General features: G+C 31.9%; 2 protein-coding genes across 2 annotated transcripts; one reads left to right on the top strand and one right to left on the bottom strand.

The window, feature by feature from the left end:
- Positions 1–268: 268 nt before the first annotated feature.
- Positions 269–2,638, bottom strand: LOC134692534 (toll-like receptor 4). Its single transcript, XM_063552990.1, has one exon. The coding sequence runs from the start codon at positions 2,636–2,638 to the stop codon at positions 269–271; it is 2,370 nt and encodes a 789-aa protein (XP_063409060.1).
- Positions 2,639–16,852: 14,214 nt separating this feature from the next.
- Positions 16,853–18,697, top strand: LOC134692533 (uncharacterized). Its single transcript, XM_063552989.1, has one exon. It carries the CDS (start codon positions 16,853–16,855, stop codon positions 18,695–18,697), a length of 1,845 nt encoding a protein of 614 aa, XP_063409059.1.
- Positions 18,698–20,799: the final 2,102 nt, after the last annotated feature.

The raw sequence follows: 20,799 nt of genomic DNA, 5'->3' as shown, positions 1-20,799 counted from the left end.
ACACATATGACCGTCTGTAAAAAGATTTTTGAATACATTTTTGTTAAGGAAAAAATTGTTGCTCATACCTGTAAGCACATTTAGTCGTAGTTTAATGAATTGGTTTCTTTTATTCCTTTCGTTAATATAGTGTTCATCATATCTATAGTACCACCGTGCAGGTTCTTAATGTTTACTTTTTTTGCATACGCTTTAGACTGACAATGCATTTTTACAATGAAACAACAATTGTTGAAAATCATTAATTGAAAAAAGTCACTTTCCTTCATTAACGTTGCATTGCTTGATCTAAACATTTCCAGAAAATGTTATTTTCATTTAATGTGTCTGTTTTGCGAATATGATCGTTGGCGTCCAATGACATCATTTGAAGAACACATTGCGGTATTTCTGTTTTGGTTATATTTTCCAGATTTATAACAATTATTCTTGCTTGTAATCCCAGAAAATGTTCAATTCCAACAGTAGCTTCATAGTATGCCCAATCATTGTTAACAAACTCTTTTGAAATCACTAAGATTATCTTTTTGCATTTTGGAATTGAATTGTTTAAAGCAAAAAGTCTATGTTCTCCAGCAAGGACATCTCCTCTATCTAACAAAAGAAGTTTATAATTCCGTCTCTCTTCGAGAAATAAGCGCAAAGGTCCATAAACCCATTTATAGTCTCCGTCGCAATAAGCTACATATGCATCATATTCAAGTCCTTCTTCTTTTGGCTCCCGGAAAAGAGGATTGGCCATTCCGATAAATAAACAAAAGTATTGTAGGTGCATTTTGTAACGATACCCAACTAGAATGAATAAAAGAAGCACACCAAATAAAGTTGCAGAAAAAATTAACCATACTATAGTAATACATCTTATTCTCATAATTCGCAAGTGATTGTAAACGAAATTGGTTGTTGTAATATTTCCATCTTTTTCGACACACAAATAACTACCATTGCTGTCAAGTTTCACTTTAGTAGTAAATAACCATTCTACAAAATCTAACGAAGCACAAGTACACACAAGAGGGTTGCCCTCCAATAAGACTGTCATTGTTCTATTTGATTTTTCAAATAGCACTTCAATGGCGTCAATTTCTTCAGTTGTCAAGTAGGCTATCTTGTTGTTTCTAATATTTAGAAAACGTAATATGTTAAAGTCTTCCAGACATAATGGAATACTTGTGAATAAATTTCCTTCAAGTATCAAAGATTGCAAACTATCAAATTGACTTTTAAATGTTGAAATTCTGAATCGGTCTTCAAATTCATTTCTTGAAAAGTCTATATACTGTAAATCTTTGAGTCCTTGGAGGAATTGACTGTGGTGATCATCCTTTAGGCCGAAACTAAGTGAAGAGCTTTGCATTATCAACTGTTTTAAATTGACAGCAGATTGTAGAAGGTTGTGATTTAAAAGTCCGCATTTGAAATGTGAAACATTAAGTATAAACACGTTCTGAAGTCCATATATTGTGTAATTGCAGTCAAACAATGAAGAGTATGCTGAATCAATTATTTGCAGGTTTTTTATTCCTTTCAATGTAAAGCTGTTGATTGGGTTCCCTACTACGTTGATACAAGATATGTTCAAGATTTCAAGTGTCGAAGGAAACCATAATACAATATCTGGAGGATAATATGAGGGAATGATTTTAAAGGATTTATTATCAGATCGATCATTATTATCACGTGTATGTTTAATCCAATCTATCTTAACTTTATTTTGACTAAACTGATTGTTGTTATCCGATATGTCTAATGTCCTCAGATGTGTAAACAAATTGAAAAACCATATTGTTAACAGCTGGTGAAAATCAAAGTCATTGTTACTTAAGTTTAAACTCTCCAGACAATGTTTGTATTTCATCTTCTGAACTGCGTCGGCATTTATCATTAGTATGCCATTGAAGGTCAAGGATAATTTCTTTACACAAATGTTACCGATATATGTAAATAAATCAGTTGTTATAATGAATTCACCGTGTACTCTAAAATTATTGTTTAAATTTAGTTCGTCCATTTGTCTATTTTGAAACACGTGCAAAGCTGGCAAAGTATTTGACATTTTAAGGAAACGTGCATTTGGAATAACAAGACTAGACAGAAATCGTAAAGGTGAAAAAGTATCTTTTTCTATTGTCATTAATTTACCTTTTATCTCTAGATATTTTAATGGCGTTTTATCAAAGACATGAAACATACTGTCACACAGAACATGCATTTGAATTTCACTATGTAAATACTTCAGACTCTTCATGGCAGAAAATATCTCTGCAAATGATCCATTTGACGGTCCACCATAAGTCAACACGTTCGTTAAATGTAAAACATCCGCCCACGATTCTCTTGGATACGTTGACAGTAAGTCATGTGATATATGAAGTACTTGCAGTTTATCTAGTGGTGCAAATACATTCCGTACGAAAGTTTTCATTGGATTATTAAATAAACTCAGTTCTTTTAAATGTGTTAAATTATCAAACGCTGATGTGTCGATTGATGTCACATGACCATCACTTAAATCCAGATATCTAAGCTGTGGATATTTAGTGAAAGCTTTCCTTGATATAAAGTCCAGATTATTATTAGACAAATATAAATGTGTTGTGTTAGATGGACAATCTGTTGGTATATATGTTAAATTCATTGAGCTGCAGTCACATCTTACTTGCTTTTTAGTTAGTGAAATATCACAATGATTTAGTAACAAATCAGAACTCACAACAGTAATCCAAATAAACAATAAAAACTGATAAAACAACATTTTGCAAAAGAATATAAAAATAATAATGTTATTTCAAAAGTTTAAAGTTGTATTTAAACCAAAATTTAACGAGTCATGCAAAACATTACAAAACAAATAGTAACATATGTATTTTCCATATAACTCAAGTTTCTTATTGAGGAAGTTTACAACAAAACAATTGTTGTAGAAAATATGAACACACTAAAGAGAAATTAGGTAAAGATAACGATTAAAATTTCCCAAGCTACTTATTTACAGTTCACAAAAGTTAAGGCTAAGAAAATAACAAATATGTAATACTTCCTGTCGATACCGGCCTTGATAACAAAACGAAAAATGACTTTTATCTAACCTTTGCAACAGTGGTCTGCACCTATAGTTCAGAACAACAAGAACAGGTGAGAAATGAGGGGTCGTCTAAAAAATAAATTGAAAAAAAATTAATATTGATCGCATATGCTAATTTTGATGCCAATGATACTATCCAACAGGACGTACATGTTTCTTTAATATATTTCTGTAATAACATATTGAAAAAAAAATGGAACGAATGAGTTGAATGAGAGTATGCAGATGTTGTGAATAAATTTGATGACACGCATATTTAAATATAAACCTTATAAGTAAAACATGTTTGGTAATCCTCAAATAGAATAATTCATATAAAACAGTTTACACGTTATGATTTTTTAATATATTGAAAAGAACAATTTAGTACTTAGATCTGAAACTGATAGTCATATTATTGAACACATCGTGGTTTGATTTTTGTATGAGTAATATCAAATTCAGTGAACATATGTATACATATTAATGTTTTTATTACTCAGGTCATGATATAGATTTCCATTGAAATTATAGTGCAACCTTTTATTTTGAATGACCCATACACCACACATATGATGAAAAATGTGTTATATGTTTTGTTTGTGATTGTCATTTCTAACTGTTTATTGTGTTGATGTAAATTTTACTAGGAACTGCAACAGTTTGCGTTCCCCTTAAGAACACGGGCATTCATAAGATTGTTAAAATTTGATATAAGTTTACCAACATAATCAGTCAATCGATCGGAAAAGGCTTGATCAACTAAACATGTGTATGATGATTGATGAGTTTAGATTCACAGATTTCACAGATGATATCAAATATGTTCGTAATGTCGTAACTGCAGTTCTGTTCACTTTCACGAATGTGATTTACAGAATAAGACTATTTACAGGGTTTGTAATAACATCAGCAACACAACGATAGCCACATGTGGAGCAGGATCTGCTCACCCTCCCAGAGAATGCCCCACATTTGCAAGGGATTGGTTTTGCTTCGTAATTAGTTTTCTATGTTGTGTCTTGTGTACTATTATTTGTCTGTATATCCTTTTTTATGCATAGCGATATCAGCTTATTTTCCAACTATGAGTTTAAATGTTATTCTGGTATCTATTGGACCTCTTTCACAAAGGTTTACTATTGTCTTAAAATCGATAGTAATTTTCCTTTAGGATAAAATTATTGGTTCAAAAACACGTAAACGTATATTTCGAATACTTAAAAAATATTTGACAATTATTACGTAAACACTTACTTCATTTTAATTGTTTGATAATGAACCACCTTAACTTTTGTTGGGATGCGCGTCTTACCTTATATATGATTTGTTTTAGTTATACACTTTTTTTTATCGAAGAGGGGGGAATGGTCCATATTTTTAAAAAGGAAATTGACCATGATAGATAATTGTATATTAAACTTTTGAAGTTTTGTTGCGTTAAACAAACGACTATGTCTTCGGACGCAAGAAATTATTTCACGTGTTGTTTTCATTTTTTGCACATTTTTGTTTGATTTGTCGACTTAACATTAAGCCTCATTTACTCAAATCCTTAATGAAAAAGTAAATGTGTCAAAGAGACAACAACCTAACCAAAGATCCGAAAACAGCGGAAGTCCACCAATGGGTCTTGAACACAGCAAGGAAATTCTGCACCTTGAGGCGGGATTAAGCTGGCTTCTTAATAAACAAGTGTTCTACTTCAGTGAAAATGGATGTCATACTCCAAAAATAAATGAACTATTAGTAAAGGACATAAAAACTAACAAGAGATAGAGGATCCTGACTTTGGACAGGCGCAATAACGCAGCGGGATTAAACTTGTTTTGTGAGATCTAAACCCCCTTTTCCTCTAGTTATTTTATAACAATCATACACACAGCAATACGCACAGTAAAACTTAGTTTAAAGGTAGATCAAGACCAATGTCAGAAAAAGTAACAAAAGAACCTTAGCATATTGATAATGATACATAACTCAACAAAAACTACTTGCAGTTAGTGACATGCTGGCTGCTTATTTCAAGTACCGTAAAAACGAACTTTTTTTCGCTGATATTTTATTTCGAGTTTTATCCTTACAAGGCCACTTCGCCAAATTTGATTACTCGATTTTTAAATTTTCATGACGTAGTTGAATAAGGAAAATTTACATTTTCGCGACGATTTTTAATCGCGTTATTTTTCAACTCTCGAAAGTCGCGAAAATAAATCGCTCGCGAAAATATGTGAGTTAACAGTATTCAGTTTAAACAATTATTATTTTCTTTATTCAATCAATCTTAATAACATTAACGGTACAAATTGTTCTGCACTAGATTCGCATTCCGACAATACATGACCCTTCAGTGATGCTCGTAGCCGAAATATTTGAAATCTAAAATTTATAAAAAAGATGAAGAGCTATAATCCAAAAGTTCCAAAAAGTATATCCAAAATTGTAACTTTTGTCAGTATCAACAATGTGTCTTCAGAAGTGATGGGACATGTAAATTAGATTTGAGTATCGAGTTCAAATAAGATTGAGAATGGAAATGGGGAATATATCAAAGAGACAACAACCCAACAATAGAAAAAAAAACAACAGCCGAAGGTCACCAACAGGTCTTCAATGTAGCGAGAAATTCCCGCACCCGGAGGTGTGCTTCGTTTTGTTTGCTATTTTATGCTTTGAATAGATATAGGAAGATGTGGTGTGAGTGCCTGTATTTATTTGGTCTTTTGTCAATTGTAATATGAGGTTTCAGTTTTCTCCGTTGTTCGATATTGAGGTCCTTTATGATGTATCTTTTGTGTCGATTGTTACATGGGGTTTTTATTTTCTCCCTTTTGTATATGTGACATCCTTTCTATGGTGTTCAACTTGTTTTTGTTTTCTTAGTACATTAATCTATAAAATGTTGAATTGCCCATCCAGTGTGCGCTTTTGTGAAACGGATTTTTTCTTCATTGTAGTGACCTGACGAGTTGAGCACTCTTAAATCATAAATCTCTGCAAACTTAGTATTATTCAGATATTTTGAATTGAGCATCCTAGACGAGACATTATTAGTCGAAATGCATATATTGTCATCGTTTATCTTATTTAAGAGAATATTAAAGAAGTGATGTTTTAAAAAGTTCCATTTATCCCAACCCAAGACAATACAAGTGTACCTACGTTTGACATTATCACTTAGATAAATTGTCGTGTTATCAATAGTTTGACAAAAAAGTTAATGATCTGTTCTTATTTACCTACTTAGTTCTCTAAACTGTAAATACTTATATGGAATCTATCTGGAATCAATATTAGGAAAATGTTTAAATCCAACTCTTATTATTCACATTCGTAGATAGGTTTTAAGGCATTTCAACCTGTAATAAACTATTACATATTTATAAACTGCTGCATATGTTTCAAAATATTGAATAACATAAATATCAACAGAAGCATAAACAAAGGCAACAGTAGTTTACTGCTGTCCGAAGTTCATAAATCGATTGAAAAAAATCAAATCTGAGTTACAAACTAAAACTGAAGGACTCCTATCAACTATAAAGGCAACAGGAGTATCCTGCTGCTCATAACTCGTAAATCGATCGGAAAAAAACAAAATAGGGGTAACAAACTAAAACTGGGGGAACGTATGAAATATAAGAAAACAACGACATAACAGAGACATAACATCAAAAGGTAACACACAAGGTATATTTTATAAATATTTTGATATGAGCGTCACTGATGAGTCTGATGTAGACGATACGCGCGTCTGGCGTACTCAATTATTATCATGGTACCTTTGATAACTAATTACACGATGCCACTGCTGGTGAACGTTTTCTCCCTGCGGGTATCACCATCCCAGTATTCAACCCTTCGGTGTTGACATGAATATCAATAATGTGGTTATTTGTATAAATTTCCAGTTTACAAAACATTGAATTTTTCGAAAAACTCAGGATTTTTTTATCCTAGAATTTACTTTACTTTAACCGTATTTGGCACAACTTTTAGGAATTTTGAATCCTCAATGCTCTTCTGCTTGGTACTTGTTTGGCTTTATAAATATTTTGATATGAGCGTCACTGATGAGTCTTATGAAGACGAAACGCGGGTCTGGCGTACTAAATTATAATCCTGGTACCTTTGATAACTACATACAGAAACGAACTATAATATAAAATTGATGAAAACAAATCAACTATAAGAGTAGAACAAAGACACAAACCCTATCTATAAACCGGATCTATATACAACCTTATTAATTAACCCCGTGTGTACACATATTTTATGGATATGTTAGTTTGTTTAATGTTTTAAAATGCAAATTACAAAACAGTTTCGTCTACATACATGTACAGGTGTTATATGTTGATTGAAGTTAAATGGAAACGAAAGTTGGTATAACGGAATTCACATTTCATATAAAATATTATAACAGATTGAAAGGATGGCAGGTTAACAATTTAACTTTAATTTTTATCAATAAATTTAAACATAAAGTGATAAAGTAGTAACGTTCTACTGTCCATGTAAAACATGTATATTTTAAAGTGTAATATGAATTTAAACAAACACACGAATACCTAATTTGCTGCGTGTGTACACAGTTTTTGTTTATTATATCAAAGTTTTCCTTTTGACCTAGTCTCGATCATCCGGCCGCTTTATTTTTCCAAAGTAGAGCGTCTTGATGACAAGTGATATAAAAATGGTAATTTATGACATTCGGAATAGTATCGGATTTTTTAGCTTGTATTTAAAGATAATGTCCAAGAAGAATAACCAAGAAGTTGGTTATTGAATACGGAAGAAACTATATAACGACAACACTATTGAAAAGCCCGACTGTAGCGATTGTTGTTTAAAACTATTTCTATTTTTTTTGTGATGACATACAAGTTTTGGAAAACACCAGACAGCATGGCTGCCATCCCCGCGAAGGAAAATAACAGCACATCAAACTTTGGTAAGATGATATAACAACACTAACTGTTACATAAATTTTAATACAACCTGAAACATCAAGTAGTTATATTCTGTCATGAATGTCGGTGCTACGCAAGAAAGTTAATAATTACACAATAAATGGCAATTTTTGTATTGACTGGGACCACTCGAACAGTCGTGTGTACGCTATAAATACATTTTGTGGTTGATTTGTAGTATCTTTAACTTTATAAATACTTTATTGAAAGAGATATGAAATATGAACTTCATCCAGGATAAGTTTGTCGTATCTGTATGTAGTGTATAATGGAGTTCGCATTTTGATATGTGTATAAAAGGGGGGTAGGATGCGCAATATTGTACACCTTTAAAGGAGGGAATTCAATCCAAAACCATTAGCAGAAGAAAACCAAACAAAGTAAATCTAAAAGATGCCAATTTGAACATACACCAAACGGTCAAAACGATTTATGCTCGATTAAAAAAAACAACAAATGCATTAAGCTTATACAAATATATATATAATAAGTGGGACACGTTGTTGATCCATCATCAATGAAAGGAGGTATCAATGAGGCTACACCCGGTGATCCCAGTGCTATACATTACCAAAAGTAGACATCAACATGATTAAGAGGTCACACTATAGACTAAAACAAAAAATTGAGAATAAAAGTACCAAAAGGTAAACATTATACAAATAAGAAGATGCGGTATGAATACCAATGAGACAGTTATCCACCTCAAGTTCAAACGAGGTGGATGTGAGCAATTATAGGCAACTGTATGGCCTTCAACAATGATAAAAATTCATGATTTTGATAGAGAATTCAAACAGGGAATGTGTCAAAGAGACGTCTCATCAACCCAACAAAAGAACAGGAAACAACCCAATGACACCAATGGGTTGTGTCATCAACACAGCGAGAAAATCTCGCATGCCGTAGCGGGATTCAGCTTGCACCAAGACATTTTAAAATGTATATTTATATATGATGGTTTTTTTTTGTTTTTCATATATGCCATGCTGGTGACCAAAAATTAATATGATTTTAACATTTACTTTCTTTTGTAGACAAACCAATGAAGATTTCTGGACACAGATATTATGTGTAATTAAAAAGTGAAGAATTAACAAAAATCTATAATTCTTGAATTTTCATTTTATGATAAACAGCTCAAATTTAATAAGAAAAAAGATTCCAAGATTTGTTTTTAATTACTGAAGCTGCCAGCAATCATTATAATCACAGTATAAACATTATTCTGACAGCAACCATAAAGCGAAAAAAGGTGACATTTATTAAGTTAATAAATCAAAAATCAAGAATCACATTGTTGTCAGATATGTCGGAGAATTAAACAAATTAAAAATCATATAAGAAATTTAACAGTTTTCACGTTTGAATTGTATCTCATTTACATGTATGGCCCTTCTCAGTTATTTATATGGTATGGAGTTTTCTTAATATTGAAGGCCGAGCAGTGATTATATTTGCAAACATCCATGTCATTTGAACTCTGCTAGGTTGTTGCCTTATCATCAATCATACTAATCTCCGTATTTTATATAAAGGTCCACATGTACAGGAGAATTTTTGTGAAGCTGCCTTTTAATACATGATGGATATTGGAATCGAATTCGTATCACGTGTGAACTCAGCATAATAGTTTGTAGTAGGGAAATACACTTTTCAGTTATTTTTTTTAACCAGTTATCATGCAGTATGGAATAAATTCCATTCCATCTTTTCCATTTGATTGATTCAAACATGTATTCAAAGAGTATTGGGTTTTATGAATGACTGGTTAACTTATGTATTTCTTCATGGACACGGAGACTGGCAAAGTGGTATTGTGTGAAGATTGGTCCCTAAATGTTTTCTTCCCAATAGGATTAGGCGATATAGATTATTGTGAAACATTCAGACTATTCTGTCGTTTGCAATTTTAAGATAAGTTAATTTTGTAAATTAAAATTAAGTTGGCTCATTGTATGATCTCACTGATCTGCCAGTAATAAGTTGTTATGGAAGATTTTCTACATTGAAGAAATCTTAGTATTTGTATGAGGTGTTTTTTCTTTCGTTAAACGTAACTTGATGTGTGCTTTTCGAGTAAGGTAAGTGCCTCAGATATCTGAAAGATTATATAAAAAGGAAAGCATAAATTATAACAATAATTTACAGAAATAAGAATAACGAAACAAAAAAAAAGAAAAAGGGAAAAATAAAGAATACAGACTAATGTGGATACAATCAAGATCAATATACCGACTGCCGGCCGTTGCTTAACGTCAAGTGGCAAATATTTCAAAGAATAGAGAGTGTATGCTTTAATACAAAAAAATAGAAAAACGGTATTTTATAGTATAAAGATAAGAGATTATTAAACGAAGAGTGTTATAATATACAAATAGATTGATTTTGGGTTGCTTGGTTATCGTCTTGTGGAATATAATGGTAATGTTCAGGACGGAAAAAATTACAATTAAATATAAAGATGAGGTCCTAGATTATAGGCCGTTCGGGATACATGTCGGAAAAACTATTACTTACCAGAAAATAAGGGTATATTGAATGGCTTTATGTACAATGGTCCACCTATACGGATCCCGCTCTCTTAGCGCACTGCGGCGGAGCGTGGTATAATCTATACACAAACAGTGGCTGATCCAGACCTTGTTATAAGGAGGGCACTCTACAGCCATGCATGCTACATTGTTTCCCTATATAATATACCAAATTTTTCCCACGAAAACAAATCATGCCTTAATTCTTTAATTTTTTTTACATGTGTCACAAAATTCTGGAAAAAAGACTAATTACAGTTTTTGATCGTTCTTTTATAATTGCCCATCTTCAAGTTGGGCAAAATAGGGTCAACTACAAAATGTCAGTTTTTATAATCACATAATTTTTATACATGTAACGTTACACTGTTTACCGTTTGTATTAATTGTTTTAAATAGAATGGGGATAACGGAAGTGCTACTTATAGATATGTTCCATATTTAATTTTTTGTTACGCCCCCTATAAATATTTGATCTGTCCGGTTAATCACCCCAGACGCTATATTTAAATATGCGTCTGGGTAATCAAGTTACTTTTGACCATGTTTAATATACCTGGGTATTTAAATGCAAATTACAAAGTAGTGCGTAGGTGATATAACAATGTGTAATTCTACTGAAAACGAAAGTTGATATAACTGGAGAACATATTTCTATAACAAGTTGAGAGAATGGCAGGTAAACAATTTAACTTTAATTAACATAGACAATCTAATCAATAATCTGCTGTGTTTTTAAATGTAAAATCGTGTGTCCGTATTTTATGTACATGTACATATGGTATTCAAATTGGAAACAAAAGCAAATATTACAAAAATGTTTATATCAGACTAAGAGGATTAAAGGTAAACATATTAGAGCTATTTCATATAAAAACATCATATTATCTTTAAGTTCTTTTATCACAAAACTACGGATAGATTTATCAACATGAACAATCTCGAATACATCATTATCACAACCGTCCTCTTCCTTTAAAGGCATACGATACAGTTACAGGGGAGGTAATGAAGTTGTTAACGTAAATTGTTATTTTGACTTTTCGTGTAAAGATTCAGTTTTCGGCTGATTTATATCATCCAAACTGATATATCTTGAAGACGTGTTTATGGGACCCTCTTTTTTTAAATGGCATTTGGTTTGATTACGTAAGAAGATAAGGTGTACCAATTTTCATGAAATCGTAATTAATGCATTTGTTTATAAATAAGATTTTTTAGTAGACAGCAAATTTTGTTTTTCTACATTCATGAACCTTTGATTAAATTCAAGTTACGTGATAAAATGATATTTAAAAGGACAAGATACAACAAGGGCCATTTTTGGCCCCCTCTCCAAATGAATAAAATTTTATGATTGCAATAGACTAAATATAAGAGCTTAAAATAGCGGCAATATTTTTTTTTGTAATAATCATTTGTTCGTTGCCTAGCAAAATATTTAAAATCTGCTTATTATGCACTACGTTTTACCATATTCATTAAAAATGTCTTTATATATTTGATTCAAAATGTATCATTGTACGATACATATATTGAAATCTCAAACCGTAATGTCTCATTTATCTGAATTATTTATACGAGTATTAATCAACATTTTAGCAACCAGAATGACCCTTAGCAACAACACTATATACTAAGGAACCACAGCCTTCAATATTTCTTCAAGGTTTATGCAACCGATAAGGTGATAACCAAATCTAGGTATCTATTATTAGGTGATTACATGACAATTGTAAATAACTTACATTTTGTTAGCTTTTTAATGCTAAGAAACTACATAGCAACCGTATCCATTGCACAGCACCGACCTTTCTATATATGATTTACGTTGATATTGTACTTTTCTTATATTTATTTGTTATCTATACGGTATTGATACTTTGTAGATTTAACACTATCAGACTATGAATTGAAGAAGCTTGGTGTTTACTAAACGAAAGTTTATTCAACACCCCCCCCCCCCCCCCCCCCCAAAAAAAAAATAATTAAAAAATCAAAGTCTTACGAAAAAGTTTTATCAAAATTCAAAGTTATGATGACCTTCAAGACCCTCTCATCATGGTATCATATGTATTATGTTAAGCCCTCGTACAATAGCAGTTGAGATAAAAAAAAAAAAAAAAAGCAGAATTCATAGCTGGAACTTTTGATTTATTCAATGATTAAACAACAATTATATAAACAATTAAATAACAGGCAGTTTGTTTTCTTTGACAAAAATACATGATGGTCTGTGAGTGTTCGAGGAACCAACGAGAATCAATCTTTGTAAAAAGTTCCACTGTATGAATAAAACTTCACCTTTATTATATCTTAAAAATTAAGTTGAAATGGTGAGTGTGCATGTCAAAGAGTCAAAAATCTGATGATAGAGTATAAACTGCTAAGTATATATTACGCAGAAACGTGTAAAAAGCATCTTAAAATATAGTCTAATATGGACAACAAAATGTACGCCATTGGTCTGTATCGAAACTTCTTAATTAGTTAACAGATAATTAACAGTAAAGTATGTACGATCTGCGAGAACAACAAAATGTATGCAACATTAAAATCTAATAGAATTTCGCAAGACAAGAACAATAATCGGATGCTGATCTCCGAAAAAAAAAATATTTTAAGACAACAAAGAACAAACTCACCCCCTGTTAAATAAATTCACTATAACTATGCATTTACACCTTAACCTCTGTCAATAAATATGAGTGTGAGAGAGTCACTCAAAATAGTTTGTGTGTGTCTGAAACAACTATGTTGTATCTACAATTTATATATGAACTCCCTTTATATCTGATTTCGTTGAGTGTGTAGGCAAAAGTAATATCTTTGTTTAACTTGCTTTTTAGCTGAACCATTCGGTCATTATTAGGTCAGATGTACTACCCTCTCTTAAAAGTAGCTTAGTCTAACAGTCAGTTAGATTTGATATCTGTCGGACTAGTCTACTCTTTAAGTAGGGTAGTTAACCAAACCTAATAATGAATACTGTTCAGCTAACAAGCAAGCTTAACAAAGATATGACCCAGGGGCGGATCCATCCATTATGAAAGGGGGGACTCTATGTTCCCGTTCAAATGCATTGATTGTTCAAACAAAAAGGGGGTTCCAACCCCCTGGATCTGCCACTGTTAATTACCTTTGGCTACACACTCCACGAAATAGGCTGCAATATTATTTCTTGAAATGACTTCTATTCTACTTCTCTTAGAGACGACATCAAAAGTTCAGGATAAAAATTCACATAGTTTTTTCACTACTACCGCCACCCGATGCCTATCTTCCTAAACTTCATTTAGGAAAAAAATAATTGACAAATAGGGATAGATGAAAATCGATGTGAAAGAAATAAAAAAGCAGCAATTTTATCATCACCCCTAGTTATAAGTCCCCCACCGACGATTTGGGACTTGAGGTATGCACTTTATCCATCCGTCTGTCTGTCTGTTTGTCCATCCGTCAGTCCGGCAAATCAGTTTCCACCCTTTTTTTCTTCGTTCTTAAAGATATTGATTCAATATTGATTATATGGTTTATCATGACAACTTATAGATCAAGTTTGAATTTTGTTCCATTCTGAAGATTTAGTCCAGAGCTATGGTCCATTATAAAATCCCTATCTAATGTTAGAATACGATGTGACACCATATTTCTATACAAAGAGAGATAACTGATTTTTTAAAAACAATTTTTTAGTAAATTGTTGGAAAAATTTGTGCCAGTTTGATTGTAATTTTGTATTGACAAATTTTTTGAACGCTATATATATATATATATATAAAAAAAAATATCATCAAGTGGCATTTATTAATTAGATCATAATCTACTTTTATTAAAGTATATATTTCGTTACATTATATTGTGTAGATAAAAGTTGTTGACACTAAAGATAAGTTACAAACCTATTTTAGTTTGTTTCAAATGAAAGAAAAAATATTTGGAACTATTAATTATATATAGTTGATTATAATTTGAAAATAGATATACATTATATTACTAGTTCATCAATAATTTTAGAGAACTATTAATCATATTCAATGTTAAGAGTGTTTATCAAAACTCTTTTCATCATGCTTGAAGATTTTGATTGATAATTGGTATATAGTTTTAGGCTGACAAGTTCCAGATCAAGTTCAAATTTTTGTCTTGATCTTATAATTTTCTGCATGTTATAGTCCTTGGACTTGAAAAATTCACTCATTTAATCAGTTATTCACACTTGTTTTAGTCATGCTTAGATATAATGACTTGATCATGTTGATATTTACTTTTTGTTTACACCATGACAAGAATAAGTAAGCATTTTGTTCCAGTATAATTTAATTTTTACCTGGTAGGTGACTATGTATTGCCATGCATTACTCTCAGAATGCATGTTTGATATACATTTGTTATCCTTCATTGATCTTTTGATGTCGTCCCTTATTGATTCCAAAGTCCAACAAAATTAAATGAGGCTCAAACTGAGAAAAAAAGCCTGTGACATCCCATTGAAATTACTCAAATTGAGAATGGAAATGGGGAATGTGTCAAAGAGACAACAACCCGGCCGTAAAACTTTATGTTTAAAAAACAGACTAAATATCTGGCTATTATATCATGAACTCGAACATGTGTCTGTTTCTCCTTCTTTTTTGAAAGAAGATAAAATGACACAAGTTAAAAAAAAAATGATTTTTTTTTACTAGTGACAGTGATGAAAATCGAACGTAGGACGCCCAGAAAAAGGCAACGATATTCCCATTACACTACGTTGTCACCCTGTCAAGATTTGTGTAAAACGACATACTTAACACTACTGTTTTTTTATTGGTTTTTTTTTCTCCGTATATTCTATTTGTCGACGAACTCATACGGACATTGGAAATTATTTTTTGGCAAAAATTGTTAAATTTTCATCTTAATTCATAAGAAAAATCTCCGGTTAATGATAAGCAAAAAATGTTGTTTTCGGCGGTTGTCAATTCTCAAAGTCGTCTGCAACCGGACCGATATTTTGTGCCATATTTTCACATATTGTTTGTACTTGAAACCAAACATTTTTTAATCATTCAAATTCTTTGTAGTTTTAATCTATATCATGATTCAACCGGTACAAATGAAAATTACTGTTTATCGTGTGTGCTAAACGCATGTACGTTTTCGCCATTTGTTTGTTGATCCAAATTGATTAAACAAAATCTAGATTGATAAACAGAAAAAAAATACAATTTGAAGAATGATTGCCAAATCTTAAAACTAAAAACCCCACCTTTGGACATATTCTTGATGTAGTTGATGGTGTCTGGTAATCACAGCCGTAAGCGGTGTTTTTCATCCCTTTCTCCGATTTCGCTCCGATTTAAAAAAATGTTTTTCAGAAGATAGATTTATTCATATGTGAAGGCCTCCGCCAACGAGAGCCAATAGTTTCTTCTCATTATCAGAAAACTCGGTTTGAATGCTATCCTTATCACCATTATTTTTCTGTATCTTAATCCGTATTTTGAGGAAATATCTGAAATTTGAACCTCAATTTACCAAAAAGTAGCATATGAAGGTATATTTTTTATTAAATATTTGATTTAATCAGGTAAATTTAGCCTACATGCAAATGTTCATCAAAGTTTAAATACGGGATCAAAACTGTATCGCATGCCGTTAATTGTGATATCAGGTTATATGACTCATCCCCGAGCTTAGAATTATCAACATAACGATTGTAACTGGTTTAACTTAACTTCAGGTAAACCAAGTTCTGGAAGGGTTCGTGTCAATTTTCTTGTTTTTATCTAGAGGTTGTTCGAAAATTACCCCAATTGCAATGTTTCTTTCCATTTATATCCAAATTACAAAGTGAAAAGTTTATTGCGTAGTGAGTATTTTTAGTACGTCAGTTTTATTTAGGAACAAAATAGATTTTACAGAAAAAAACACCTAAACTGCAGGCTTCGAGATTGTAGGTAAACAACAGCTTTAAATTGTATATTCTTACATTTTTTTAAATGAGTACGAAGAAAGATTTATCTTAAATTATTCTGTTTTCACATTGAAAATGCAACATGTGCAATCTTAATGAAAGCGCATCACCATAGCTTAAAAGTGACTTAATTGTCAGCAAAATTGTCGAATACTTCATAGATGTACAGTTTTTGTTTATATATCTTGTACAATGTTCAGACCATGTTTGTTTTACTTTTTTAATTACAGACGCTATTACACCCAACATATCACTAACTCTTTATCGCTATCTATGTCAGAATATCGTAGGAACAGAAGATCATGTTAAAACAACAAGATTGATGACCACGGTTAGAGACATTTTTTCAAGTACCAAGTCATCTACATTTATAACAAGTGGAAGCTTTGGAGAAGGACTTGAAATGCGAGGAAGTGATATAGATATAATGCAAGTAGACAAATCTATTAAGGTGAATGAGGATGAACAACACGACTTTGATCCAAGTATAACTTGTCTGTCCATGGAAACAGACGATGTCAAACCTGGTTTTACTCAATTAAAACTAGACTATAGCAGAAGTCAGTATATTGTGGAATTGTGTGAAGAACATAATGGTAAACATTATTTTTCGAGTGCATTATGGAAGGGAAATATGTTAATGTATAAAGGCGATACAATTCATGGACCGTGTATATCTGACAAAGGAGGACTTTTAGATAATGCCTTTTCTTTGCATTGTAAAACGTGGATATCTTCTGCTGTAAATTGGATAACAAGATCAAGTAGCTCATGGCCTAGTCATAACGTCACACAAAGTATTATAAAACACGGAGTACTTTTTGTACCGATCGGAGTTCACGGGTCACCAAAAGAAGATCTAGAATGGCGAGTATCTTTTTCAGTGGCTGAAAAACTTCTAATTAATACATTTACTCACACCCAGTTAATTTGCTATGCTCTCTTGAAAATAATTTTGAAAGATGTTATAGAGAATGACTCTGAATGTAAAGATTTACTCTGTTCTTATTTCCTGAAAACAATTATTTTCTGGATATCCGAAGAACTACCATCATCTTTATGGAAGCCTGGTAATCTTATACCTTGTTTTATGCGATGTTTTAGCAGGTTAGTCTATTGTGTCAAGCATTCAGTTTGTTTACATTACTTCATTCCAGAAAACAACATGTTCGAGAACAAAATAGAGGGCCGTGCTCGTGATGTAATTTTAGACAAATTAAACACGTTACACAGCTATGGTTGGCGATGCATTTTATTTACAGATCAAATATCTAACTTTGATGTATCGATGTGGAATTTTCCATTTGAACCATCTACATTATATATAAATGACGTTAACAAAATAGTGCAATCCAGAAATTTGCATTTTGCGAATTGTTTCTTAGAAACTTATTCTGAGTTAGATATAGTCAACAAAGGATTATTACACAACATATGGTGTCACCATGTTTCACTAAAGCAATTATATGCATACTACATATCACATAGGTGCAGAAGATTAGCTCAGCGGTTACCACTTGATGGTTCAATTATCAACAATAAAAACCAATACAAACAGTACAAATCCTGTCTAAGTACTCTGCTAATGAATCTCTATCATGACGCTGTTTCTGGATGGCTGATGATAGCTTCATTGTTTTACAAAACAAAGCAATACAGTAAAGCTTTACACATAATAAGGTATTCTATATCGAAATGTACTTCCGATAAACTGTTCTATGGATTGACTCTGTCAGATATCCATTACCAGTCATTTAAACTATTGCCATTCAACAAAAAGAGTGTTGTTTATCTTCTGAAAATACTATTCGTAGATCTTACACGATTTCATGTGAATTCACCGCTAACACCATACGAAATTGTAATAGAGGGATGGAACCAACCATATTTCTTTCCATCCACAGCGTATGCTTTTTGCCTTAGTGCTCTTTGTCATAATCACCTCAATAATGTTAAACATTGTCAGGATTCTATTCATGATTTAAAACTTGTTATAGAAGAGCAATATTTGATGTCAGATTGGGGGTATAAAGCGGAGGCCTACACTTTATTGGGAATTGCTTTACAATTATTTGGCGACAAGGAATCCGCACGACAAGCTTTTTTACAATCTTTCACAATCTCTCCCGATGAATCGCACAATTCTGCAGCAAGGAGACTTTTGTAATTCTGTGAAATTGATAAAAGTCAACACCTTTTTGCGAGTGAATTATATAAAAAAAATATTTTGTTTTGAAATGATATGCGCATGAAAATTCAGGGGCCGTATAAACTGATGAAAAAAGAACTTATGACTGTGCTTGCTACATTGTAAAACGTGGGTATTTCCTGCGGTACATTGGATAACACCATCAAGAAACTCAAAGTATTATATACCAAGGGGTAGTTTTAATACCGATAGGATGTCATGGATCACCTAAAGAAAATTTAGAATAGCGAATATCTTTTTTAGGTGGCGGAGATGTTTCTTAAAATACATTTACACACACCCCATTACATATATATGTATTTTTATTATATATTTATATATACTGTGTTAAAAAATATTTCACAAGATGTTAATGCAAAATACTGTGAATGTAAAGATTTACTCTGTTCTTGTTTCCTGAAAACAATTATTTTCTGAAGAACTACAATTATCTGTATGGAAGCCTGATAATCTAGGCCTTGTTTTAGGCTAATCATAATTGTGTCGAGCACTCTGTTTGCTTACGTTACTTCATTTCAGAAAACAACATGTTCGAAAACAAAATAGAGGGTCGTGCTCGTGAAATACGTATAGACAAATTGTATACATTGCTTATCTATGGTTGGCGGTACATCTTATTTTCAGTCAAATATCTAACTTTGATGTGTCGATATGGAATTTCCCTATCAAACCATTAACCTTATATGTAAATGATGTTTAGTATAGTAAAATCCGAAATGTTGTTTATGCATATAATTAAGAACGCTATTCTGAATCTAATATATTCATTACAGGATTATCAAAAACAATATTATGTCAATAATCTTCATTTAAACACATATTGCATATCACAGTGGTGCGAAAATCAAGCTCAACGTTTTCCACTTGATGGTCCAATTGTCGATATACCAATACAAATAGTACAAACTGTGTCTAAGTAATCTGCTAACAAATATTTATCATGACGCTGTATCTTGATGCCTATTGATAGCTTCCTTTTTTTTTACAAGATAACACAATACAGTTAAGCTTTACACATTATACGGTACTCTTTGTTGAAATGTACTTCCGAAAAACTGTATAGCGAGATAACCTTGTCAGATCTCCATCACCAATCACTTAAACTGCTATCAATTCACAGGAAGAGTGTTGTCAATCTGTTGAAAATAATGCGTGTGAAAATGATTTACCAGACATTCAACATTAACACCAGATTAAATTATAATAGAGGCATGGAATTTTACATGTCCATTTCCTCCCACAGCATATTCTTATTTTCACCTCAACAATGTAAGGCAGTGTTAGGGTATCATTGATGGTCTACAACTTGTACAGAAGAAAAGTATTTGATTCCAAATTGGAATGCACGGGACACCTTCACTTTATTGGAAATTGTTTTAAAATTATTTAGCGACCAAAAAATCCATGCGGAAAGAATTGCATCGGTCTGTTGAAATTTTTCAGTATGCATTGCGCAAATTTGCTGCAAAGAAACTTTAATTATTGAATTGAATATTTTTGCAATCTGTTTAAGTAATATTTATGCATTTTAGTATAAGTTAAAATAAAATATATTAGAACTATGTTGGTGATTAAAGAGATGCCAGATGGAGAGTACGAAATTCATATTGAGATGCGTAATGTTTATGGTATACACTATAACTCGCAACCTACATGTACCTAGGATGAAAATAGATAAGCTCATTCTTAGACATCGGTTGGTTTTTGAGTTATTACTGGGTGCTTTTTTCACATGTCGTGATCGGTGTAAGAAACAAATTTCGTATCAATACTAAAATATCTGTTCTCAGCAAATGTGTATTACGATATTTTCAACTCTCAACAGTTAAATTTTAATTATGTAGATGATATAAGCCGATAGCAGACCATCCTATAAATATTGTACAGGTACTGGAATATCTGCCTCTTTTGTACTCCTATATATGCAACCGTGACTGCTGTGTCTCCGCAATGTTTGAAGAAAGCGGTAATACGTGTCGGTAAATGGACGTCCTTGCAAAGTCTTGATGAAAACTCTTAATAGATACCATAATTGAATTTAGTATTTATGCCAATCGCGC

This window comes from Mytilus trossulus, chromosome 12 (genome assembly GCF_036588685.1).
Source record: "Mytilus trossulus isolate FHL-02 chromosome 12, PNRI_Mtr1.1.1.hap1, whole genome shotgun sequence".
Taxonomy (NCBI): Eukaryota; Metazoa; Mollusca; class Bivalvia; order Mytilida; family Mytilidae; genus Mytilus; species Mytilus trossulus.
This window is presented reverse-complemented; position numbering and strand designations above follow the sequence as displayed.